This window comes from Tachyglossus aculeatus, chromosome 16, assembly GCF_015852505.1.
Source record: "Tachyglossus aculeatus isolate mTacAcu1 chromosome 16, mTacAcu1.pri, whole genome shotgun sequence".
In the NCBI taxonomy this organism is placed as follows: Eukaryota; Metazoa; Chordata; class Mammalia; order Monotremata; family Tachyglossidae; genus Tachyglossus; species Tachyglossus aculeatus.
Genome location: NC_052081.1, coordinates 5,823,479 through 5,848,996, shown reverse-complemented (window position 1 = coordinate 5,848,996; position 25,518 = coordinate 5,823,479). Strand labels below are relative to the sequence as shown.

At 53.0% G+C, this 25,518-nt stretch overlaps 1 protein-coding gene across 3 annotated transcripts; it reads left to right on the top strand.

Moving 5' to 3' along the window:
- The first annotated feature begins 368 nt into the window (after positions 1–368).
- SCYL3 (SCY1 like pseudokinase 3) lies at positions 369–25,518 on the top strand. Of its 3 annotated transcripts, XM_038757610.1 has the most exons (15): positions 369–556; positions 8,571–8,785; positions 13,287–13,472; positions 14,045–14,158; positions 15,564–15,620; positions 15,995–16,097; positions 16,457–16,568; positions 17,363–17,440; positions 18,208–18,347; positions 19,514–19,701; positions 20,304–20,475; positions 21,731–21,832; positions 22,883–23,433; positions 24,936–25,025; positions 25,151–25,518. In XM_038757610.1, the coding sequence occupies exons 2-14, from the start codon at positions 8,621–8,623 to the stop codon at positions 24,996–24,998; spliced, it is 2,031 nt and encodes a 676-aa protein (XP_038613538.1). In that variant the 5' UTR covers positions 369–556; positions 8,571–8,620; the 3' UTR covers positions 24,999–25,025; positions 25,151–25,518. The 3 variants fall into 3 exon arrangements, with proteins under 3 accessions (XP_038613538.1, XP_038613537.1, XP_038613536.1); XM_038757609.1 differs by having other exon boundaries at positions 369–552; positions 24,936–25,518; XM_038757608.1 differs by having other exon boundaries at positions 24,936–25,518.

Sequence of the window (25,518 nt, the reverse complement as noted above, 5' to 3'; positions counted from 1 at the left end):
CAAGTACCAGTGTCATTATCATTGTCATTATTGTTGTTGTTTTGAGGATGATGATGATGATGATTATTTCTTCGACCCTTACAAGCTTAACAAGTATCAATCAATCAATCAATCAATCGTATTTATTGAGCGCTTACTATGTGCAGAGCACTGTACTAAGCGCTTGGGAAGTACAAATTGGCATCACATACAAGTACCAGTGTCATTGTCATTATTGTTGTTGTTTTGATGATGATGATTTCTTTGACCCTTACAGCTTAACAAGTACCAGTGTCATTATCATTGTCATTATTGTTGTTGTTTTGATGATGATGATGATTTCTTTGACCCTTACAGCTTAACAAGTACCAGTGTCATTAGCATTGTCATTATTGTTGTTGTTTTGATGAAGATGATGCTGCTGATGCTGATTTCTTCGCCCCTTCCAGACAGCCTGGCCGCCACGAGAAGAGGGCTGGGACCAGGACTTCCGAGGCGCCTCCGACCCAATGAGAACCCGAGAACACTTCCGCCTGCGGCCGGGAGCCAATCGGCTGTCCCCTCGCTTATGACGTAGGTGGGTGCCCCCGTCCCCCCCCGGCCCGGGCCGCTTCCCGCGAGGAGGAGGCGGCGGCGGCCATCTTGACTGTGGGCAGCCACTTCCCCCACCCGCTCGGGGCAGCGAACGGCGGGAGGGACCCGCCGCGAAGCCGCCATTGTCCGGGTGGCCGAGAGGCGGGGGCGAGGAGGGCGCCGGGGCCGGGGCCGGGGGGGAGGTAAGTGGTCGGAAAGCGGGGTTGGCTGCCCTCACCCAAGATGGCTCCGCCCCCCATCCGCCCCTCCGCGGCGGCGCTCTAGCCCAGTTCCGGTCGCGGCTCGGTGGTTCCCTTCTCGCCCATTTCCGGGGTCCGCCGCCGTGTCCACGGGCCCGGGCCCGCGACGGCTGAGGGGGAGGCGGCGGAGGCGGCTGAGGCGACGGAGGCTGAGGCGGGAACCGGAGCCCAGGGCCCTGCCCGACCAGGTAACCGACCAATCCATCCATCCATCAATCAATCAATCAATCGTATTTACTGAGCGCTGACTGTGTGCAGAGCACTGGGCTAAGCGCTTGGGAAGTACAAGTTGGCAACGCACAGAGAGACGGTCAGTCAATCAATTAATCGTCTTTACTGAGCGCTGACTGTGTGCAGAGCACTGGGCTAAGCGCTTGGGAACTACAAGTTGGCAACACATAGAGAGACGGTCAATCAATCAATTAATCGTCTTTACTGAGCGCTGACTGTGCAGAGCACTGGACTAAGCGCTTGGGAAGTACAAGTTGGCAACACATAGAGAGACGGTCAATCAATTAATCGTCTTTATTGAGCGCTTACTGTGCGCAGAGCACTGGGCTAAGCGCTTGGGAAGTACAAGTTGGCAACACACAGAGAGACGGTCAATCAATCAATTAATCGTCTTTATTGAGCGCTGACTGTGTGCAGAGCACTGGGCTAAGCGCTTGGGAAGTACAAGTTGGCAACACATAGAGAGACGGTCAATCAATCAATTAATCGTCTTTATTGAGCGCTGACTGTGTGCAGAGCACTGGGCTAAGCGCTTGGGAAGTACAAGTTGGCAACACATAGAGAGACGGTCAATCAATCAATTAATCGTCTTTATTGAGCGCTTACTGTGTGCAGAGCACTGGACTAAGCGCTTGGGAAGTACAAGTTGGCAACATAGACGATCAGTCAATCAATCGTATTTACTGAGCGCTTACTGTGTGCAGAGCACTGGACTAAGCGCTTGGGAAGTACAAGTTGGCAACATAGAGGGTCAATCAATCAATCGTATTTACTGAGCGCTTACTGTGTGCAGAGCACTGGACTAAGCGCTTGGGAAGTCCAAGTTGGCAACATAGAGGGTCAATCAATCAATCGTATTTACTGAGCGCTTACTGTGTGCAGAGCACTGGACTAAGCGCTTGGGAAGTCCAAGTTGGCAACATAGAGGGTCAATCAATCAATCGTATTTACTGAGCGCTTACTGTGTGCAGAGCACTGGACTAAGCGCTTGGGAAGTACAAGTTGGCAACACATAGATGGTCAATCAATCGTATTTATTGAGTGCTTACTGTGCGCAGAGCACTGGACTAAGCGCTTGGGAAGTACAAGTTGGCAACGTAGACGGTCAATCAGGCAATCAATCAGTCGTATTTATTGAGCGCTTACTGTGTGCAGAGCACTGGACTAAGCGCTTGGGAAGTCCGAGTTGGCAACATCTAGAGCCGGTCCCTACCCAACAGTGGGCTCACAGTCTAGAAGGGGGAGACAGAGAACAAAACAATCAGTCAATCAATGCATCAATCAATCGTATTTATTGAGCGCTTACGGTGTGCAGAGCCCTGGACTAAGTGCTTGGGAAGTACAAGTTGGCAACATCTAGAGATGGTTCCCACCCAACAGCGGGCTCACAGTCTAGAAGACTGTGTTATAAGGCAATCAGGTTGCCCCACGGGGGCCTCACAATCCTAATCCCCATTTTCCAGATGAGGTCACTGAGGCCCAGGGAAGTGAAGCGACTTGCCCAAAGTCACACAGCGGACAATTGGCAGAGCCAGGATTTGAACCCATGACTTCTGACTCTGACGGTCCCTACCCAACAACGGGCTCACACCAAGCTAGCTAGCTCTCTTCCTCCCTTCAAGGCCCTACTGAGAGCTCACCTCCTCCAGGAGGCCTTCCCACACTGAGCCCCTTCCTTCCTCTCCCCCTGGTTCCCCTCTCCATCCCCCTCGTCTTACCTCCTTCCCTTCCCCACAGCACCTGTATATATGTATATATGTTTGTACATATTTATTACTCTATTTATTTTACTTGTACATATCTATTCTATTTATTTTATTTTGTTAGTATGTTTTGTTTTGTTCTCTGTCTCACCCTTTTAGACTATGAGTCCACTGTTGGGTAGGGACTGTCTCTGTATGTTGCCAACTTGCACTTCCCAAGCGCTTAGTACAGTGCTCTGCACACAGTAAGCACTCAATAAATACGATTGATTGATTGATTGATTAACCAGGCCCCCGAGCCCGGACAAAGAGGACAGAGGGGCCCGAAGGCCCCTCAGCTATCTGCGGCACCGGCCCCCCAGATACCTCCCCTCAGCTCCCCTCAGACCAGCCCGGCTCAGGTGGGGGCGACCCCCGCCCTCCCAATAACATCATCAATCAGTCGTATTTATTGAGCGCTTACTGTGTGCAGAGCACTGTACTAAGCACTTGGGAAGTACAAGTTGGCAACATAGAGACAGTCCCTACCCATCATCATTAGAAATGCAGCTCCCTCCGAGGGTCAGCTAGGAAAAGGGAAAAACTAAAACCGCCTCCTTCCGGGACTTCCTAAGTTCATTCGTTCGTTTCCAGCTGCTGGGAGAGCCCCAAATTCCTGCTCCCCGCCGTTCTCCCTCTGTCCCTTCTCCGTGGGCCGCGCCGCGCTCCCCAGCCCGCCTCTTAATAATGTTAATAATAATAATGTTGGTATTTGTTAAGCGCTTACTATGTGCCAAGCACTGTTCTGAGCGCTGGGGGAGATACGAGGTAATCAAATTGTCCCACGTGGGTCTTACAGTCTTCACCCCCATTTTCCAGATGAGGGAACTGAGGCCCAGAGAAGTGAAGTGACTTGCCGAAGGTCACACAGCAGACATGTGGTGGAGCCGGGATTTGAACCCATGACCTCTGACTCCAAAGCCCGGGCTCTTTCCACTGAGCCACGCTCTTCCCTCGCCCTATTCCAGCCCGGCTTCACATCCCGCCTCTGCCCCACCAAGGAAGGCCCGGACCCTTCAAACCAGCTGGCGAACTGCTGCTTCAGCCCCCCGGGCTTAAACACTGGAAGGTGGTGGAGGGCAGACCAGGTGGCGTTTCCAATCAATCAATCAATCGTATTTATTGAGCGCTTACTGTGTGCAGAGCACTGTACTAAGCACTTGGGAAGTACAAGTTGGCAACGTATCAGTTACCTCATCTGTAAAATGGGGATTAAGACTGTGAGCCCCATGTGGGACAACCCGATCCTTGTAATCTCCCCAGCGCTTAGAACAGTGCTTTGCACATAGTAAGTGCTTAATAAATGCCATTATTATTATTATTATATAGAGACAGGCCCTACCCAACAGTGGGCTCACAGTCTAAAAGGGGGAGACAGAGAACAAAACCAACCATACTAACAAAATAAAATAAATAGAATAGATATGTACAAGTAAAATAGAGTAATAAATCTGTACAAACATATATGCATATATACAGGTGCTGTGCGGAAGGGAAGGAGGTAAGATGGGGAGGATGGAGAGGAGGACGAGGGGGAGGTTTCCAAACCCCAATCCGAGATGAGTGTGTGTTGGGGGGCCCACCACCCAGAAGTGGAGGCCAACCGTCCCCCGAATTTCCAGCCAAAGGCCATTGCCGTTTGTGTGTGTGTGTGGATGTGTGTGTGTTTTCAGGATTTTCTCATCACAATATAAGATAAACGGACTTGCCCTTTGTTTTGGAGCGTTTGCCGCCCTCACCGGTGTCTGGATCGGTGGGGCGATAGAGGATTCGTGGCACTGGAGAACGTAGGGTGGAAGTATGCGGCCCTGTTCCCATCCTACAGGAGCTTCCCGTCGAAAATAGGGAGGCAAGTGACTGCAAAACACAAAAGCTCTGATACACGGGTGATTAAAAGAAGACCTTTAAGTCTGAGTTGAGAAAAAGAAGCAGCGTGGCTCACTGGAAAGAGCCCGGGCTTTGGAGTCAGAGTTCATGGGTTCAAATCCCGGCTCTGCCAATTGTCAGCTGTGTGACTTTGGGCAAGTCACTTCACTTCTTTGGGCCTCAGTTCCCTCATCTGTAAAATGGGGATTAAGACTGTGAGCCCCCCGTGGGACAACCTGATCACCTTGTAAACTCCCCAGTGCTTAGAACAGTGCTTTGCACATAGTAAGCACTTAATAAATGCCATCATTATTATTATGATTATTATTATTATTATTATTATTATAGAAGGAGCCCGGACCTGGGTTTTAATTCTGGCCCCGCCACTTGTCTGCTCCGTAACCCTGGGCAAGTCACTTAACACATCTGCCCCTCAGTTACGACGTCTGTAAAGCGGGGGCGGAGACTGTGAGCCCTGTGCGGGTTGGTGACTTTGTCCGACCTGATTATCTTGTATCTATTCCAGAGGTTAGTGTAGTGCCTGCCACAGTAAGTGCTGGACAAAAACCATAAAAAAAAGTTCCAGGTTGGACTTAAGACGACTCTGTTCTGCAAAAGAAGTGTTTTCTTATTGTGAAATGATTTCATGGGGTTTGGTTCCTCACGTTTCCTTCCCTCTCTGCTCCTGTTGCCAAAACTCCGTTCTGTGCCCTTGCCGCTCAATAAGTAGTCCGGTTAAACAGGCTAATCTCTTTCTTCTGCCGAGTGGATTTTCCATCCGCCTCCTTTGCTTTCTCTCTCCCTCCCTGTCCATAATTCTTGCCTTGGGTGCTGTGGGCTTTGGAAAGTGGCCGGGTAGCTTGGAGGAGGGGAAAAGTGAAGCAGTGAAGGGAAGCAGTGTGGCTCAGTGGAAAGAGCCCAGGCTTTGGAGTCAGAGGTCATGGGTTCCAACCCCGGCTCCGCCAGTTGTCAGCTGTGTGACTTTGGGCAAGTCACTTTACTTCTCTGTGCCTCAGTTACCTCATCTGTAAAATGGGGATTAAGACTGTGAGCCCCCCATGGGACAACCTGATCACCTGTATCCTCCCCAGCGCTTAGAACAGTACTTTGCACATAGTAAGCGCTTAACAAATACCATCATCATCATCAAAAGTGAGAGCATACTCTGCGCCGGCTTTTAGTAACGGGTCCAAAGTCCACATTACCCCAGAGCCCTCAGGTCTGGCCTGTCTGCAGGGCCAGCGAGGCACCTACTGGGGATTCATCATCATCATCAATCGTATTTATTGAGCGCTTACTGTGTGCAGAACACTGTACTAAGCGCTTGGGAAGTACACGTTGGCAACACATAGAGACAGTCCCTACCCAACGGCGGGCTCACAGTCTAAAAGGGGGAGAGAGACATCCGGGCAACCCCCCGGAGGTGCTGAGCTCGGCCCACGGAGCGGGGCTGGTGGGTGGGAGGGTGGGCGGCCCTCGTCCGTCCCCGTGCCGGCCCGTTTCAGGGAAAGGCAGACACTCAGGACGATTGCGCTCGTTGAGCAAATAACCGACCCCACGTGGCTCTGAACCACTGATCCGGAAGGGTCGCGTCTAGCCGGTCGGACGGTGCCTCACCGAAACTCTCAAGCCCAACGTGGTGAAACTGGTTTTTCCTCCTGCTCGTGAAAGAAAGAAAAGGCGAGATTGCTCCAAACACCGCTCTGGGAAACCTTGTCATCATACGCCCTGTGATTCCCCCTGCTTTTGCTGCCTTTGCCCCGTAGTACTTTCTGAATCCGACTTGCTTCCCTCTGGGTCAGAGATGATGTCGGATGCAGAAAGTACTACGGGGCAGAGGCAACAGCCGGACTGTCAGGTTGTTATGGGAGGGAATGGGTCTACCAGTTCTGTTGTATCGGGCAGAGGCAACAACCAGACTGTCAGGTTGTTATGGGAGGGAATGTGTCTACCACTTCTGTTGTATCGTCCACTCCCGAGTCCTTAGTGCAGTGCTGCGCACACGCTAAGAGCTCAGTAAGTACCATCGATGGATGAAATCAATGTCTTTGTATTTCTCCCCAGCGCTTAATAGAGTAAGTGCTTATTACTTCTGCTGGGAAGGGAGTAGGACAAGGAGCTCGGGCTGTTTAGTGTGGTTGGGACCGTTCTTGTACCTATCCATTCTATTTATTTTATTTTGTTGGTATGTTTGGTTTTGTTCTCTGTCTTCCCCTTCTAGACTGTGAGCCCACTGTTGGGTAGGGACCGTCTCTATATGTTGCCAACTTGGACTTCCCAAGCGCTTAGTACAGCGCGCTGCACACAGTAAGCGCTGAATAAATACGATTGATCGATTCTTGTGGGCTTCGGCCTGGCAGGGCTGATGGGAGAGCGGCCCCGAAAGCGTGTCCCCGGGACCTCCCCGCAACCCCGATCCTCTTCCGTGTCCATTCCCGCACAGATGGGAGTTTACAAGGGAGTGTGAAAGGTCATCATCGTCAATCGTATTTATTGAGCGCTTACTGTGTGCAGAGCACTGGACTAAGCGCTTGGGAAGTACAAGTTGGCAACATATTAAAGGTATAGAATAATGAGGGTGCCTGAAGAGAGGGGAATAGTCCCGTGTGGGGCGGGCACGGGTTTGTCCCCGTGTAGCGCAGCCTCGGCATGCTGCGGCCACGGCACCTGGGTAGTCAGTGGAGAGCTTTCTGTTTCCCGCTAATGGCGAGCCCCAGAACGGGGGTTAGCCTGAGGAAAAGGGTAAAGCCTCCCCCCGGTCCCCCACCAACCAGGGAGGTACCTCTCAATCTGGGCCAACCCACCACACCCGGGAAGGACGGGCCACGGACCGTGCGCCACGCTTCCGCTGCTCCCATCCACCTCCTGTTCGTCCCGGACCATCCCACCGGTCGTCTCACCGAGAGTGGCTCCTTGGAGGGATCATCATCAATCATCAATCGTATTTATTGAGCGCTTACTATGTGCAGAGCACTGTACTAAGCGCTTGTGCGAGGGATGTGTTGGGACCGCTTTTCTGGGCTGCTTTTGTTTTGTTTTAAATTATGCGCTGTGCTGTGCGCCAGGCACTGTGATTACAGCTGAGATAATAATAATAATAATTTAGGTATTTGTTCAGCGCTTACTGTGTGCAAAGCACTGTTCTAAGCGCTGGAAAACAAGATCCAAGCTAGTCAGGTTAGACACAGACCATGTCCCATGGGAGGCTCACTGTCTTAATCCCCATTTTACAGGTAGTATAATTGGAATAATAGTATAATCTATTTATTTTATTTTGTTAGTATGTTTGGTTTTGTTCTCTGTCTCCCCCTTTTAGACTGTGAGCCCACTGTTGGGTAGGGACTGTCTCTAGATGTTGCCAATTTGTACTTTCCAAGCGCTTAGTCCAGTGCTCTGCGCATAGTAAGCGCTCAATAAATGCGATTGATGATGATGAGGCACAGAGTAGCCGTGATCTGCCCATCTTTTAGACTGTGAGCCCACTGCTGGGTAGGGACTGTCTCTATATGTTGCCAACTTGTACTTCCCAAGCGCTTAGTACAGTGCTCTGCACACAGTAAGCGCTCAAGAAATACGATTGACGATGATGATGATGATGCCCAGGGTCACGTGGCAGGTAAGTGGCTGGATCCGGGATTTAGAATCCAGGTCTCCTGAATCCCAGACCCGGCTTGTAGCCGCTAGACCAGGCCGCTTCTCGGGTCGTGTAGCAAACACTCGGCTCCAGAGCAAAGAAGGTACAAAGTTTTGGGGATTTTTTTTTTTCTAACGACGAGCTTAGCTTCTCTCTGAAGACTTGAAGAGCCCAAGTGAGCGGTATTCGGGCCCTCGGTCGTGTAATTCAGACAGCTGTCTCCGGGCCTGTTTCTTGTTCCTTCTGCAGGATTTCATCTGTCCAAAACTTTCTCCTCATCCACAGATCCGTTTGGCTCTGAGAAGGAACTTCCCAGCGGTCCCCTTGGCCAAGGGATGGGATCAGAGAGCAGCATTTTAAAGAGCTACACGCTAAAGGAGCCGCCTTTCTCCTTGCCCTCCGGACTCGCCGTTCACCCTGCCGTGCTGCAAGATGGCAAGCTCGCTTCTGTGTTTGTGTACAAGAGAGAGAATGAAGACAAGGTTAATAAAGCTGCCAAGGTACTAGAGGGGCTCAGGGGCCTCTTCTCACTAACCCCGCTGCCTCCTCCTATTTCTCCTCTTCCTCCTCCTCTCCCCCGGCATCCGTATGCAGTGGCGGCAATGATCCCGGACCTTCTCTTTTGAAATCAAAATTAAGAAAGCCATTGTTGGAACTCTGAACCTATTTTTTGTTCATATAAAGCTTATGTGGAAAACGGTAGAGTGGGGAAGGACGGAATCACAGGATGGAAGCCTTCGGGCTTCCTTTCCTTTTATAGCTGGAGTGAGAGCTAGCCAGCAGGAGCGGTGGTTGTGATTCGAGAAATGAGTTTAGGTGGCAATGGGGGTGAGAAAGAAAAGATTGATTAATAATAATAAGGTGGTATTTCTGGGATAGATCTGATACAGTTTAACTCTGAAACCCTTTCTTGTCTGCCGTGTGTTTGTGTGTGTGTGTGTGTGTGTGTGTGTGTGTGTGTGTGTGTGTGTGTTAGAGAGAGAGAGAGGCTTGTGTATTGATGGGGCTGGGGTGGAAGTCACTCATTCATTCACTGGGTACTATTTGGTTGATATGGGTGGGTACCAGTTCCTAAGTGCGCAGTCGTGGGGTGCCGGGGGGGTATGACATCTGCCATCCCTTGGGCTGAATGTCAGAAAGTACATGCCTCTGGAATTTTAAGCCAAAGTGTTCATTTATTCAATCGTATATATTGAGCGCTTACTGTGTGCAGAGCACTGTACTAAGCGCTTGGGAAGTACAAGTTGGCAACATATAGAGATGGTCCCTACCCAGCAGTGGGCTCACGGTCTAGAAGGGGGAGACAGAGAACAAAACCAAACATATTAACAAAATAAAATAAGTAGAATAAAAATGTACAAGTAAAAAAAGATAGAGTAATAAATCCGTACAAACATATATACAGGTGCTGGGGGGAAGGGAAGGAGGTAAGTCTGGGGGGATGGGGAGGGGGAGAGGAAGGAGGGGGCTGAGTGTGGGAAGGCCTCCTGGAGGAGGTGAGCTCTCAGCAGGGCCTTGAAGGGAGGAAGAGAGCGAGCTTGGCGGATGTTGGGAGGGAGGGCATTCCGGGCCCGGGGGATGACGTGGGCCGGGGGTCGACGGCGGGACAGGCGAGAACGAGGTACGGTGAGGAGATTAGCGGCGGAGGAGCGGAGGGTGCGGGCTGGGCTGGACAAGGACAGAAGGGAGGTGAGGTAGGAGGGGGCGAGGGGATGGATGGACAGCCTGGAAGCCCAGGGTGAGGAGTTTCTGCCTGATGCATAGGTTGATTGGTAGCCACTGGAGATTTTTGAGGAGGGGAGTAACATGCCCAGAGCATTTCCGGACAAAGACAGTCCGGGCAGCGGTGTGAAGTGTGGAGTGTTCCTGATTCATCTTTGCCTTCCCGAATGTTTGGACCTGACTTGCCATTTATTGCTGAAATAGTGATACCCATCCAGTTGTTCCCTGGTCTCTCCCTGACCAGGACCGCTGTGCCACATTGCGGGTTGCTTAGCTGGGTTGGGATGGGGTGTGGTGGGGGTTGGGGGCCGGTGGCCTTGGGCGTGGCATGGTCAGTAGGGGCATGGCCGTGCGGCTCCTTGCCCTCCCTGCCACTTGCTGAAGACACCAGCCACCACCTCCTTCCCCCCACCCTCCCCCCCAGGGTTTGGGCGGCAGCTGCCGCTTCCACCGTGACCATTGAGTCCCTGGACTCGGGGACCCTCCGGGTGGGAGGGATCCGCAGCGCTGCTGGGGCCGGGACCGTGGGGCTGGGAACGGCGGGGGACACTGAGGACTGGAGGCTCTCTGCCTGTGCATTTGTGTGAGCGAGTGCGCGCGTGCACGCCCCAGGTTCATTATTGATCACCTTGTATCCTCCCCAGAGCTTAGAACAGGCCTTGCACGTAGTAAGCGCTTAATAAATGCCATTATCATTATTATTATTATTCTCTGGGCCTCAGTTCCCTCATCTGTAAAATGGGGATTAAGACTGGGAGCCCCGCGTGGGACAGCCTGATCACCTTGTATCCCCTCAGCGCTTAGAACAGTGCCTTGCACATAGTAAGCACTTAAATGCTGTCATTGTTATTGTTCTCTGGGCCTCAGTTCCCTCATCTGTAAAATGGGGATTAAGACTGGGAGCCCCCCATGGGACAGCCTGATCACCTTGTATCCCCTCAGCACTTAGAAAAGTGCCTTGCACATAGTAAGCACTTAATAAATGCTATCATTATTATCATTATTATTCTCTGGGCCTCAGTTCCCTCATCTGTAAAATGGGGATTAAGACTGGGCGCCCCCCGTGGCACAACCTGATCACCTTGTATCCTCCCCAGCCCTTAGAACAGTGCCTTGCACATAGTAAGCACTTACCAAATGCTATCATTATTATTATTATTATTCTCTGGGCCTCAGTTCCCTCATCTGTAAAATGGGGATGAAGACTGGGAGCCCCCCCGTGGGACAACCTGATCACCTTGTATCTCCTCAGCGCTTAGAACAGTGCTTTGCACATAGCAAGCGCTTAGCAATTTAATAATTTATTAATTTTACTTGTACATATTTATCCTACTTATTTTATTTTGTTAATATGTTTTGTTGTCTGTCTCCCCCTTCTAGACTGTGAGCCCGCAGTTGGGTAGGGACCGTCTCTAGATGTTGCCAACTTGGACTTCCCAAGCGCTTAGTACAGTGCTCTGCACACAGTAAGCGCTCAATAAATATGAATGAATGAGTGAATGAATGAATTATTATTGACGGGCAGCAGCCAGTCTCCTAAGAGCCCCAGGGCCGCTCAAGGCCGAGGGGGCAGAATCAGTGAATCAATCAGTGGTATTTATTAAGTGCGTATTGGGGGAGCTGGTGACTGTACTGAGCGCTCCGAAAAGTACAATATAAAGAGAGTAGGTCAACACCATCCCTCCTCACAGGGGGCTTACAGGCGAGAGGGGGAGACAGAGGTGAAAGCAAAGGCTTGGGAGTCAGAGGTCCTGGGTTCTAATCCCGGCTCCGCCACTCGTCAGCCGTGTGACTTTGGGCAAGTCACTTCACTTCTCGGTGCCTCAGTTACCTCATCTGGAAAATGGGGATTAAGACCGGGAGCCCCACGTGGGACAATCTGATTACCTTCTATCTACCTCAGCGCTGGCGCATAGTAAGCGCTTAACCAGTACAGTCATTATTATTCAAGTACAGACTGGGGAAATGGCAGAGCGTAAGCACGAGCATGTGGGTGCCGAGGGGCTGGGGGTGGGGCAGGTATCCAAATGTTTGAGTACAGATGCAGAAGGGAGGACCAGTGGGGAATAATAATAATAATAATAATAATAATAATGGCATTTATTAAGCGCTTACTATGTGCAAAGCACTGTTCTAAGCGCTGGGGAGGTTACAAGGTGATCAGGTTGGCCCACGGGGGGCTCACAGTCTTAATCCCCATTTTACAGATGAGGAAACTGAGGCCCAGTGAAGTGACTTGCCCAAAGTCACACAGCTGACACTTGGCGGAGCTGGGATTCGAACCCATGACCCCCGACTCCAAAGCCCTGGCTCTTTCCACTGAGCCACGCTGCTTCTCTAAGCGTGAAGTGAGGGCGTAGTCGGGAAAGGCCTCAGAAGAACTGTGATTTTAGGAGGGAGAAGGGAGTGAAAGGCAGGATTACTTTCTTTTCCCGACCTGTTGAGCTTCCCCTTCTCACCCCCGCGGAATATGGCACTGGCTGTGGAGCCTGGGAGCCTCCTGGCTCCCTGAAATTCTAACTTTCTCGCCGGGGTGTCCAGTGAAGACCCTCAGACCTAGATCAATCAATCAATCAATCGTATTTATTGAGCGCTTACTATGTGCAGATCACTGTACTAAGCGCTTGGGAAGTACAAATTGGCAACATATAGAGACAGTCCCTACCCAACAGTGGGCTCACAGTCTAAAAGAGCAGAAAATAGTTCCCCTCAGGTCCAGGCCACGAGGCCTTCAGGCTGAAGATCGAGAGTCGCCGCAGAGGGGTGTTGAGGTGCGCGGAGACTGTGCAGATCATTCATTCAATTCATTCAGTCGTATTTATTGAGCGCTTACTGTGTGCGGAGCACTGCACTAAGCACTTGGGAAGTACAAGCTGGCGACACACAGAGACGGTCCCTACCCAACAACTGGCTCACAGTCTCTCCCGGCGATAGGTTTTCCGGTGAAAATGCAAACGTTAGGATCTGAGACTCCGTCCACTAAACCGTCAGCCCCCCACCTTCAGTTCGGTGGCACCGATTGGTAAAGGGGAATTGAGGAGAAGGAAAAACCTCTTATTCGATTCAGGGAGTTCGTGTGTGTGTGTGTGTGCGTGTCTGTACGAGAGAGACGGACTAAAGTATTGCTCCAAGAGTGGCCAACAGCCAGCCACCAGTTGTAACCGTGGGTGGGCTGAGCCGCCGCCTGGGACGAGTGCCCGTTGCCCCCGGCTGGCCGCGGCGCCGTGCCGGCCCTCCCTGAGCCTGGCCCGTCCCTCTCTCCGCTCGTGTCTCTCCAAGCACCTGAAGACCCTGCGTCACCCCTGCCTGGTCCGATTCCTGTCCTGCACGGTCGAGGCGGACGGCATCCACCTGGTCACCGAGCGAGTGCGGCCGCTGGAGGTGGCCCTGGGGACTCTGTCTTCGGCGGAGGTCTGTGCCGGCGTCTACGACGTCCTGCTGGCGCTCGTCTTCCTTCACGAGCGGGTCAGTGTCGCGCCGGAGGCCTTGGCGTGGGGGCCCGCAATCCTGACCTCCTCACTGTTCGGCGGGTGGATACCCCGGGGCCTCGGGGGGTGGTTGCCGTGGCCCTCACCGGTTCCTGCCAGGGAGGGGATTGGGGGAAGAGCGAAATGCTGATGATCATCATCATCAATCGTATTTATTGAGCGCTTACTATGTGCAGAGCACTGTACTAAGCGCTTGGGCGGTACAAATTGGCAACATATAGAGACAGCCCCTACCCAACAGTGGGCTCACAGTCTAAAATGATGCTTCCCTCAACCCGGTCCCTCTGGCCACTTAGTCGGTTAAGATTTGGGGAGAAGAAAATGTGGGAGCTCTCGGTCCATTTTCCTCTTTCTCCCACCTGGTTTCAAACCCCCAAAGTGCTGCCCTCCCTCCCTTCCTCCCACTGGCCTTTTCTGGGAGCCCTCCAGACCCCTCGCCACACGGCCAGGGGAAATGTCGTCCGCCCCAGAGACCGTCACGGGCAGCTCATCTCCCTCGCTGCCGCTCGAGTCTCTTGCTGAGGCCTGGCTTGCATCCTCCTCCTCCAGGGAAACCTAACGCACAACAACGTCTGCCTGTCTTCTGTGTTCGTGAGTGAAGATGGACACTGGAAGCTCGGGGGAATGGAGACGGTGTGTAAGATGTCCGAAGCCACCCCGGAGGTAAAGAGCCGGATGAGGAGCCCTCCGTTCTGGCTGGGTTGGGGAGCGGTGAGTGGTGGGAGAAGTAGCGTTCATGGAGCACTCGGTCGATGTGGCGCACTGGACTGGGCGCATAGGAAGTACGGGATATCAGCATGTTTCCTGCCCACGGAAACCTTACGCTCCAAAGAGAGAGACAGTTATGAAAATATGTGCTGCTAGACTAATTATAAATATAATTATAATAATAATTATAATTATATAATTAATATAATTATGTAATATGATTAATATAATATTTATTATAATATAATGTAAATAATAAGATACACATGTATATGAAGGTGTAAATAAGTTCCCGTACGCTGGAGTTGGCTGAAAAGGTGATGATGATAATAATAATAATAATGATGGCATTTGTTAAGCGCTTACTATGTGCAAAGCACTGTTCTAAGCACTGGGGTGGTTACAAGGTGATCAGGTTGTCCCACAGAGGGCTTACAGTCTTTATCCCCATTTTACAGCTGAGGTAACTGAGGCCCAGAGAAGTGAAGTGACTTGCCCAAAGTCACACAGCTGACAGTTGGCAGAGCCGGGATTTGAACCTATGACCTCTGACTCCCGGGCTCTTTCCACTGAGCCACGCTGCTTCTCTGGTCTCAGGATGCTAGGGGCGTAGTCGGAGGAGGCTCGTGAGATGGAGCGGGTTGCCTTTTGTCGGGTGGGAGGGGATTCCAAGCCAGGGGGAGAGCTTGAGTGAAGGGATAGAAGCAGGAGAGTGAAGAGCGAAGCGCGCGGCTAGGAGATTGGCTCGGGAGGATCCGTGCAGCAGCGTGGCATATGGATCGGAGCAGGGAGAGCAGCAAGGGGGCCAAGGCAACTCCGTAGCCGTGGCAAGACCGTAGCTCGTGCCGGGTTGGAGAGGATCGGGTAGATCCGGGAGATGATGGGCCAGAAAAGCTGGCGGGATTTGGTGATGGACTGAGAGTTATGTGGCAGCAAAGAATCAAGGGCGATACCTAAGACTGGGGCTTTACTTCTGGGCCGGGCAGCCCTCGAGAGCCCTACGGAGTCCCGCCTACCTGAGTGGCGTGCCATCCCCCGGGGGCCGGTGAGGACCAGGTGGCCGGGGCCCCCGTTTCGCCAGTTGGGGGAACGTGTTCGACCGCAGCCTAAATGACTCTTCCCAAGGTTGGGGAACTGGTCGGTGGCACTGGAACCGTGACTTCCCCTGCCGTGACTCGATCATGAGTCCGCGCTGCCCCGTGGGCACCACGCTTCTCCCTGTTGGCAGACCCCTTCACCGTGGGGGAGGAGGGGGAGGCAGGGGGGACGCTTTGGTCACTGCCGGCTCTTACTTCCAGCGCTGAGCCTCGCACCTGCCCCTGTCGCTCCAGGGTTAACCCCCGTTTCTCGTTTTTGTCAGTTTCTGGGAAAGATCAAGCCCGTGAGGGACCAAGCAGCCGTGCCTCCCGAAGAACTGGTAGGTTATTCAGTCGGTCGGTCGGAGACTCACCCAAGGTGCCTCCCTGCTTCCAGAGCGCAGCGGGTCTGAAAGTGCGGAACTCACCTGGCCTGCCCTTACCGTGGGGTTGGGGGGACTCCGGGCCCCAAGCGCTTAGTACAGTGCTGTGCACACAGTAAGCGCTCAATAAATACGATTGATGATGATGAAGAGGAGGTCAGGACCACCAAGGCCTGCCCCACGTAGCCGGCGGGTGCGGGGCTGTGTACCGGAGCTTCTCCCAGAAAAGCTACCGAGTTGGGCCCGGAGCCGCTGCCAGGGCCGCAGGGAGCGGGGGGACGGGTGGTGCGCTTGGCAGCCGGTCACCAGGAAGCGGGCTTTCCCGCTTTCAGGCCGCGGACTTCAAGACTCTGCCAGAGGCCCACGGCCACGCCCGCGACGCGTATTCATTTGGAAGGCTGGTGGAAGGTTTGCTCGCGACCGTAAGTGACCAGGGTGAGTTGGAATGACTCCGCCGGTTCCCCGGGGGTTCGGCGGGACGGGACGCTCTCCTGGCGAGCGGTCCGGGGCCCCTCCTCGGTGCCGGGCCTCCTGCGGGCTGCGGGGCCGATGGAGCCTGAGCTGCTCCGGAAAATCCCCCTCCCTGCGGGCCCCGGGGCGTCCCGGGCAGCCCCGGGAATGGGCCGTGTCGGCCCGCCGATCCAGAGAGCTTTCGGCATTTCCACCTCAGGGTGGGGCGGGGCGGGGGCTCGGATCAGCCTTTTTTCCCCAGGTTGGTTTTTGTCCTGTCTGCCTGCAGTGAGGGAGGGCGAGGGAAGCGGAAAAAGGAGACTAACGGCAGCTGTGGATTTCAGTTTCAGCGGATGTTCTCTCCAGCTTCGAGCACACCTTACAGTGCACCGTGCTGAGCCCCGATCCCCAGCGTCGGCCAGGACTCCGCACCTTGCTGTCCCATGACTTCTTCAGGTGAGGGACTGCGGCTGGGAGGCCGAAGCCTCGGCTCTCGACCGCCAGCGGCTGGAGCTGTTCGCCTCCTGGACTTCGGAGCGGGAGCGGGACGGGGAAGGCTCGGCTTTCTCCAGCCCTCCTCGTGTGCCGTGAAGGGAAGCACCCGCTGTCCCTTCGGGCCTGTTGGGCAGTGGGGTGGAGGATTTCCTGGGAAGGAAGCTTGGGGTGACGTTATCTTAATCCGTCCAATGATGGGGGGGGGCGTCCTGCGGGTTCCCGGAGCGGGTGGGCTTCTTGATAAAGCTGGTGACCCCCGACACGAGCTACTCCAGCTTGGTTGGATGCGCCACTGCCTGGGGCCCAGCCAGTTACACGCAAAGATCTGCCTGGGCTGGAGCCAGCGGGGTCCCGGGGCAGATTTGAGGGAGGACAAGTTTTAGCTCTTTATGGGCCATAAATCAATCAATCAATCGTATTTATTGAGCGCTTACTGTGTGCAGAGCACTGGACTAAGCGCTTGGGAAGTCCAAGTTGGCAACATCTAGAGACAGTCCCTACCCAACAGTGGGCTCACAGTCTAAAAGGGGGAGACAGAGAACAAAACCAAACATACTAACAAAATAAAATAAATAGAATAGATATGTACAAGTAAAATAGAGTAATAAATATGTAATAATTAGTAATAATAATAAGTAATAATAAGTAATAAATGCCTGGGAGAGTACTCTAGTGTGAGGAGACACGACCCCCGTCCTCAAGGCGCCCTGTCTCAGCCGCTCGATACTTCATGTGCTTTTTCTCCCTTTCCCCAGAAATGATTTCTTAGAAGTGGTGAACTTCCTGAGCAGTTTGACACTGAAGAGCGAGGAGGAGAAAACAGAGTTTTTCAAGTAAGTGAAGCACGTGACTTCCCAGGGTCAATCAATCAATCAGTCGTATTTATTGAGCGCTTACTGTGTGCAGAGCACTGGACTAAGCGCTTGGGAAGTACAAGTTGGCAACATGTAGAGACGGTCCCTACCCAACAGTGGGCTCACAGGAAGTCAAGCCATCCCAACATTCCCGGGACAGTCCAGTGGGGTCTGCAGTTGTGCCCGGCTGGGTTTAGGTGGGGAAATCTTCCCAGATAGGACGGCGGCAGCAGCCTGGCCAACCCTGGAATCTCAGGCGCCGACCGGGGGCGTGCGCTCTCTCACCTGGGCATCTCTCTCACCTTCTCCATCCCCCCATCTTCTCCATCCCCCCATCTTACCTCCCTCCCTTCCCCACAGCACCTGTATATATGTATATATGTTTGTACATTTTTTTTTTTACTCTAATTTATTTGTACATATCTATTCTATTCTATTTTATTTTGTTAGTATGTTTGGTTTTGTTCTGTCTCCCCCTTTTAGACTGTGAGCCCACTGTTGGGTAGGGACTGTCTCTATATGTTGCCAATTTGTACTTCCCAAGCGCTTAGTACAGTGCTCTGCACATAGTAAGCGCTCAATAAATATGATTGATGATGATGATGATATGTGGCTGCCGCCTCCCTCCGTCAGTGCCTGGGGGGCCTTATCCGGGTGCACTGCCCACTGGCACTTCACAGAGAAGGAAGGAAAGGGCGAAGGCGGCAGGAAATCCTCACTTTCCCTCTCGTTGGCTCGTTCTGCAGATTCCTGCTGGACAGAGTGAGCTGCTTGTCGGAGGAGCTGATAGCTTTGCGGCTGGTCCCGCTTCTGCTTAACCAGCTGGTATTCGCCGAGCCGGTGGCCGTCAAGAGTTTCCTTCCTCACCTGCTGGGTCCCAAACAAGGTGAATTTCTGGCGCATCATCCCTGGTCATGTCGATGCCCGCCTCCCCCTCTAGACTGTTTTGTGCTCTCCCAAGCGCTTAGTACAGTTCTCATCATCAATTGTATTTATTGAGCGCTTACTGTGTGCAGAGCACTGGACTGAGTGCTTGGGAAGTCCAAGTTGGCAACATATAGAGACGGTCCCTACCCAACAGTGGGCTCACAGTCTAAAAGGGGGAGACAGCAAATAAAACCAAACATACTAACAAAATAAAATAAATAGAATAGATATGTACAAGTAAAATAAATAAGTAGAGTAACAAATATGTACAAACATATAAACATATATACAGGTGTTGTGGGGAAGGGAAGGAGTTCTCTGCACATAGAAAGCGTTCAATGAATGCCATCGGTAGATTGGGAACGGTAGCTCTTGGGGGCGAGGGGCGGGGGCCGGTGCATTTATGTCTGCGCTCTGTAGGGCCAGAGCTCGTGAGAGTCAGACCAAGCGTCCAGTTAATTTCCCTTACAGGGAAATAAGCCCACTTTGCTCAGCTACTGACCCGCCCTAGCTCCACGGCCGGGGACGTCCACACTCCTCTTCGGTCACCGGCCTCACTCCAGCGGACCGAGGGACTCTTTGTGGGTGTCCCCGAGCCGTGTCTGTCCCCATCCTTGGCGGCCGCCCTTCCCTTTCCCCGCCGGGGGCTGAAGAGCTCTCCGTTAGTGATGGATGGGCTGGAAAAATTGGGAGTTTTTACTCTGTAAAGATGAAAGCTGAGGAGGCCCAGGGGCCACCCACTGAAACTCAAAGACGGGAGCTTCCGAATAAACCGGAACAAATGCTTCCCCTCACCCGGGGGTGGAGAGGAGCGGGCTAAAATACTGCCAGGTTGGGAAAAACTCGTGGACAGTCGGTCTGTGATGGAGCGAGTCATTGCAGCCCTGCGTGATGGAGTAGAGGCAGAGAATCACCACTCCATCTGTTCCTCCTAGCCAAAAGGCCCCCGGCACGGTTTTCCTTACGTTCTGCTGTGCACCTTGCCCCTCCCTTCGGAAGTCCATCTGCCCGGCTGAAGGGAGGAAAGGGTCTCATTGCCATGCGAGCGAGCCCGGGTGGTAACGCAGCCCGCCAGCCAGCCAGCCCCGTGCCACCCCCGCCTGTGCCAACTCCCGTTTTCCGTAGATCCACTGGGCGAAAAGCAGATGAGCCACTTGCTGTCGCCGGCTGTGTTCCAGGCGCGAGTGATTCCGGTGCTGCTGAAGCTGTTCGAGGTCCACGAGGAGCACGTGCGCATGGTGCTGCTGGCCCACATCCAGGCCTACGCGGACTTCTGCACTCAAGACCAACTGAAAAACCTCATCTTGCCGCAGGTGAGCGGCCAAAGCTCTGGGGAGCGGGCCGGGGCCGGGGGGGGCGCAGAAACCAGGGCTTGGAGGCCCTCGGCCACACCAGGAGATGAAAGAGGCCTGGCTGGGTCCCGGAGAGCAGGGCCACGGGCCTTCTTTCCTCGGACCTCGCCTCCATCCCCGAAGCTCAGTTCCCCTCCTCCCGGCAGCTAGTCCAAGTCCAGGCTTTCGGGAAGGCCAAGCACTAGAATTTGGTCTTGAACAGGGGGCAAGGCTCTGGGCAAAGTGTGTATCTCTTTCCCCGCCCTCTTGCCCCCCAGAGATAGACACACAAACACCCCTGTACCCCCAGTTATTTGGGGTGAGTTGCCACCTGCCCTCTGGAACCCTGAAGACAGCAATCCAAGAAACTGAAGTCCAATCTGCTGGCATGGTTGGATTCCTTGGTCTCCACTACTTATCCTTACCCCACGCGGTCTTCTCAATGCCAGGACCGCTGCGAACGAAGAAACCCAATCCGGTTGCCGTGCCCACCGGAAGCCGAGACGTCTTCCGGGAGAAATGCAAAGGTGAAAACACTGATCAAGTCTCCCTCGGCTTCTGCTTTTTGAACCTCCCTGCTTTAGGTGCTGCTGGGCCTGCGAGACACGAACGACTCCATCGTGGCCATAACCCTGCACAGCCTGGCCGTGCTGGTGTCTCTGCTCGGCCCTGACGTCGTGGTGGGAGGAGAAAGAAGCAAGATTTTCAAACGCACCGCGCCAGGCTTCAGCAAGGCGACGGACTTTTCCCCGGAAGGTATGTTTTCCAAAAACCCCAAGGGGTCTGTCTTGCCAGGGTCGAGAATCCGGCTTCCGCCTCCGCGGGTGCCTGTTGGGCAGGGGATGCGTCTGTCTGCCAACTCTGTTGTATTATCCTCTCCCCAGCACCCTTGTAAGCACCATCGGCTCCAGCCACCGTATCGTTGCCACTCTGAGCCCCCTTTTAGACTGTGAGCCCACTGTTGGGTAGGGACTGTCTCTATATGTTGCCAATTTGCACATCCCAAGCGCTTAGTACAGTGCTCTGCACATAGTAAGCGCTCAATAAATACGATTGATTGATTGATTGAGCCTCCCTGGAGCTGGAGGAAGGGGAAAGGGGGCATCTTTCAGCTGGTCCCACCTGCCACTATGGATGGGGAGGTTCGGCCCCTCCCGGGGCTTGCGCAGAGGGACTGCGCTTGCCCCCTTCTCCCAGTCAGCCGGGTTTTATCCTTGGTTCTTCGAGAAGAACCAAAGGCAGATCCCGAAATTTCAGGAAAGCCAGTTTAGGAGAGGTGAGGAGGAGGAGCACACTGTTGAGAAGGTTAAGTGTAGTGCTTACTCATTTAGGAGTTGGTTTGATTTCATTTAAGGCGGCGGGGTTTAGGGTGGCGGGGAGGAGAACTGGCTGTCCACCAGATGACCCTTCTGGAACCAACGGTTTCCTTTCCCTCTAGCACGGTTCTCCTCCGGCCCCCATCTCTGTTTGGCATAAAGTGTGGCTGCTCTTAATCAGTCCATCGTATTTATTGAGTGCTTACTGTGTGCAGAGCGCTGTACTAAGCGCTTGGGAAGTACAAGTTGGCAACATATACAGTCCCTACCCAAACAGTGGGCTCACAGTCTAAAAGGGGGAGAACCTCCCCCTTTTAGAAGCTGATGGGCTGGCAGTTAAACCCAGGGGTTGCCAACCACGGAAGAAAACTGGGGAGTGGAGGGACTACGTAGTGGCCTAGTGGATAGAGCCACGGGCCTGACAGGCAGGAGGATCTGGGTTCTAATTGCGACTCTGCCACTCATCTGCTGGGTGACCTCTGGGCTGTGGCCAACCTGATAAGCTTGTGTCTACCCCAGGGATTAGTATAGTGCCTGGCCCGTATGTAGTAAGGCCTTGTTTGGTATACAGATACCATTAAAAAACAAAATACAGGTAGTTTCCAGGGAGAGCAAGCACGCCTGCAATGAACTGCAGCTCCCACGTGGGCCTTGGTTGGTCCTTCTGTCAGTCAACGGACTCGATTGTCTTGCAGGCTCTCCCAATCACGTCGTCCACAGTCAGCGAGCTCAGGCCTCGTCTCTTCCCGACAACCCACCCCCCAAGCAGGAAGACTGCCTCCCACTCCCACCAACAGGTAATGCCACCTGCCTGGCCCATCCCAGTGCGAACTCTCACCCCTCCCCACAGACGAGCCCTGGGTTCTGATCCTGGCTCCACCTCTTGCCTGCTGTGGGACTTCAGGTGAGTCACTTCCCTTCTCTGGGCCTCAGTTACCTCACTTGTATTATGGGGATGAAACCCTTCTCCTCCCCTAGGCTGTGTCTGATAGCGCTGGGGTGGATTCAGCCCAAAAACCAATGCTTGGCCCAGAGTGAAAACTTTAGGGATACCACGATTAGTGCTGGGGTGGCTGAGATCGCTGTGGAAGTAATAACCATTTGCCAGGAGATCTACAATCCACTGAGATGAAATTAAGGACTACCAAGGTTCATTGATACCCATAAACCTAGGCCAAGACATCGCCACCGTATTAGTGGATTTGATATTATTTAAAGAATCGGGGGCCTAAAGGTCTTTTAACTCAACAGTTAATCCTCTCAGTTACTATCCCTGAAGCTCAAAAAGGTTTAATGAAAGTCTATTTTCTTATCTTTCCTAATTCCCTAGTTATGGTGAGCCTACTCGTACATTAATGTTCACCATAAATAAATTTGTTTCTGCGGAGGTGGGGAAAGAGGATACAGTCTAGAGGAAAGAAAATCGCTACTCCGTGGGAGTAACCCACACCCGTCTAAAAAAAGCCCAGCCTAGTTTCTAGTGGTGTATTCTATGGTCTTTCAAGGGTTACCTGTTATAGGTGAGCAGTATCTTCTAAAGGCCGGCTAGGGAGGGCAAATCGTTACTCTTTAACAATAATTGTGGTATTTAAGCGCTTCCTGTGGGCCAGGCCCTGTACTAAGTGGATACAAGCAAATCAGGTTGGACACATTCCCTGTCCCGCTTGGGGTTCACAGTCTTAATCCCTATTTTACAAATGAAGCAGCTGAGGCCCAGAGAAGTGAAGTGACTTACCCAAGGTCACACAGAAGACAAGGGGCGGAGCTGGGATTAAAATCCCTGCCCTTCGGAGTCCCAGGCCCGTGCCGTCTCCTTAGCCAGACCAATTCTCCTATGCCTTCTGCAGGTGGGCGGATCCCTCAGGCCCCCGAGCCAACCGTGAATGGCATTCTGGGCAGCAGTGGGAACTTCCCAGCCAGTTCGGCGCGGCCGGCGGAAGAGTGGCCCGACTGGAACGAGCCCGAGGAAGAGACCGTCGGCATCCAGATGTGGCCGGTGGGCCGGCAGCCCTGGGACCAGCGGGAGCCCGACGCCCCTCCGAGCCCCACCCGGCCGGGAAAGGAGAAGCCAGAGCCTACTGTGCCGCCGCTGCTTCAGGAGTCCAAAAGTGTAAAACCGAGCCCCCCGCCGCGGTCCGATTCCGGGGGCGGCCACACCAAGTCCCTCAAGTTCCCCGCCGAGTCGGGGTTAGGAGAGGAGTTCACCATCCAGGTGAAGAGGAAACCCGTGCGTGATCCGGAGCTGGACTGGTTTGCTGACATGATCCCAGACATTAAACCCTCGGCGGCTGTCCGGCTCCTGCCCGATCCGAGCTCAGAGATGCCGGTTCCCGGCCGAGCGGACTCTCCACCCACGGCTCAGTTTTCCTCCAAATTCGCTGCAGTTGAAGTCGCTGAGGTGAGGCTTGTTTATTCCGCAGTTACGCGGTGCTGGGATGAGAGGTTTTCGTGTTTCGCCGAAATCCGCACACCCGGTCTAGCCCGCGTGGGGACTGAATTTGTAGCCTCAGAAGGGTCAGCATGGTAAAGGTCATCTACACGCACGCTCCTGCTGTCTCTCTGTCTGCTGACCTGACAAGTTCAGCTAGGGCACACCCACTTACGGTCAAAGATTAGGGCCGGTCTCCTCCCCGCTTCTGAAAAGGCCCACTTTCCGATATAAATGAGGAAGATCGGAGGCTTTCTAACCGCAGTGTTTTAAGAAACCAGACCACTGTGGGAGTGGAACAGTGGCGTTAAGGAGAGGACTTGGCCATTATCATCTCTTTTAGACTGTGAGCCCACTGTTGGGTAGGGACTGTCTCTATATGTTGCCAATTTGTACTTCCCAAGCGCTTAGTACAGTGCTCTGCACACCGTAAGCGCTCAATAAATACGATTGATTGATTGATTCTCCCAAGGATAAGGTCCAGATAGGCACTCTGGAACCGGGCCTGGAATGCCCTCCTTCTGCCCATCTGCCAAGCTAGCTCTCTTCTTCCCTTTTAGGCCCTACTGAGAGCTCACCTCCTCCAGGAGGCCTTCCCAGACTGAGCCCCTTCCTTCCTCCCTCTCCCCCTCCATCCCCCCATCTTACCTCCATCCCTTCCCCACAGCACCTGTATATATGTATATATGTTTGTACATATTTATTACTCTATTTTACTTGTACCTGTCTATTCTATTTATTAGTACGTTTGGTCTTGTTCTCTGTCTCCCCCTACTAGACTGTGAGCCCACTGTTGGGTAGGGACTGTCTCTATATGTTGCCAGCTTGTACTTCCCAAGCGCTTAGTCCAGTGCTCTGCACACAGTAAGTGCTCAGTAAATACGATTGATTGATTGATTGAACCTATTTCCCTCCCTTAGTTTGAGGCAGCAAGAAGCCTCCGGAGGCAGATGTGGTCAGGAATCTCTGAAATTCTGCCTCCCCCCACCAGAAGGGCTGAGTCCTTGGGTGGTGGTGGTTCTTCTTCGCAAATTTAGACAGCCCCATCAGAGCTTAAGGGCAAAACAGTATATTAATCGGGCATTTCAGCCTTCTTTCTTACCTTACAGGACACATGACTTCTCCCCACTAGCTGAATGTAACCCAGCTTAACTCCTGGACGGCTTAGGGCAAAAAGTCAATCCCTGAAAATCACAGGTTGCATGTTAAGATAGCTTTACTCTAAATTTAAATTGACACTCAACCCCTCACGCTAGCGTGGGCTGTTGGTCTTAGTGGGCAGAAGCCCAGGCGAGGGAAGGAAGCCCATGACAGTGGATAAGCAGAGCTGTTCTCACTCGAATGCCAGGTTTTGTCATTAAACAGGTCGGGCCCTGGGTGAAGGCGGAGTAGACAGACGGGGAAAGAGCTGAATACCCTAAAAACATCATCTATTACCGTAGCGCTTGGGCTGACCTTCTCCTTCCTTGCAGGCCGAGGCCGGAGGCTGGGGAGAAGATGGGGAACTCACCTGGGAAGATGACAGTAGCTGGTGACGGCTCGTGTAAACCGATGGGACAACGGTGACTAAGTCATTTACTTCCTTGATCTTATGGATTACCTCAACCAGTAGGCGCTTAGCACGGGGCGGGGCGGGAGTGGCCCAAACGTTATTTTTCCTGTACCAGGAAGCCTTTCTTTCCCCCAGGCTGTCCCGGCGGCCGTGAGCTCTGTGCTAAAAAAGCCATAGATGTGGACATGAGGTTCCCCCACTGGATTCCGGGAGGAAAGGCCTGAATCCAAGTGGCAGCAAAGATTACGCCTCAGGAAAACGAAAATCTGAATTGGCCGACTTACCCACTGTTCACTGTGCCGCTTGTCTGCATTCAACAGAGCCCCACTGTTCAAAACTTCCAGAGGGGTTTGCAGACTTCTGACCCGGGAAAAGATTATCAGGACGACTGACTCTGGACTTATTTATTTGTTTACGCACGTGGTCCTGGGGTCGAGAGGCCCGTTCCACACCATCCACCTGTCTCTAAATATGTCCAATAAAGATTATTTTCATGAGATGAA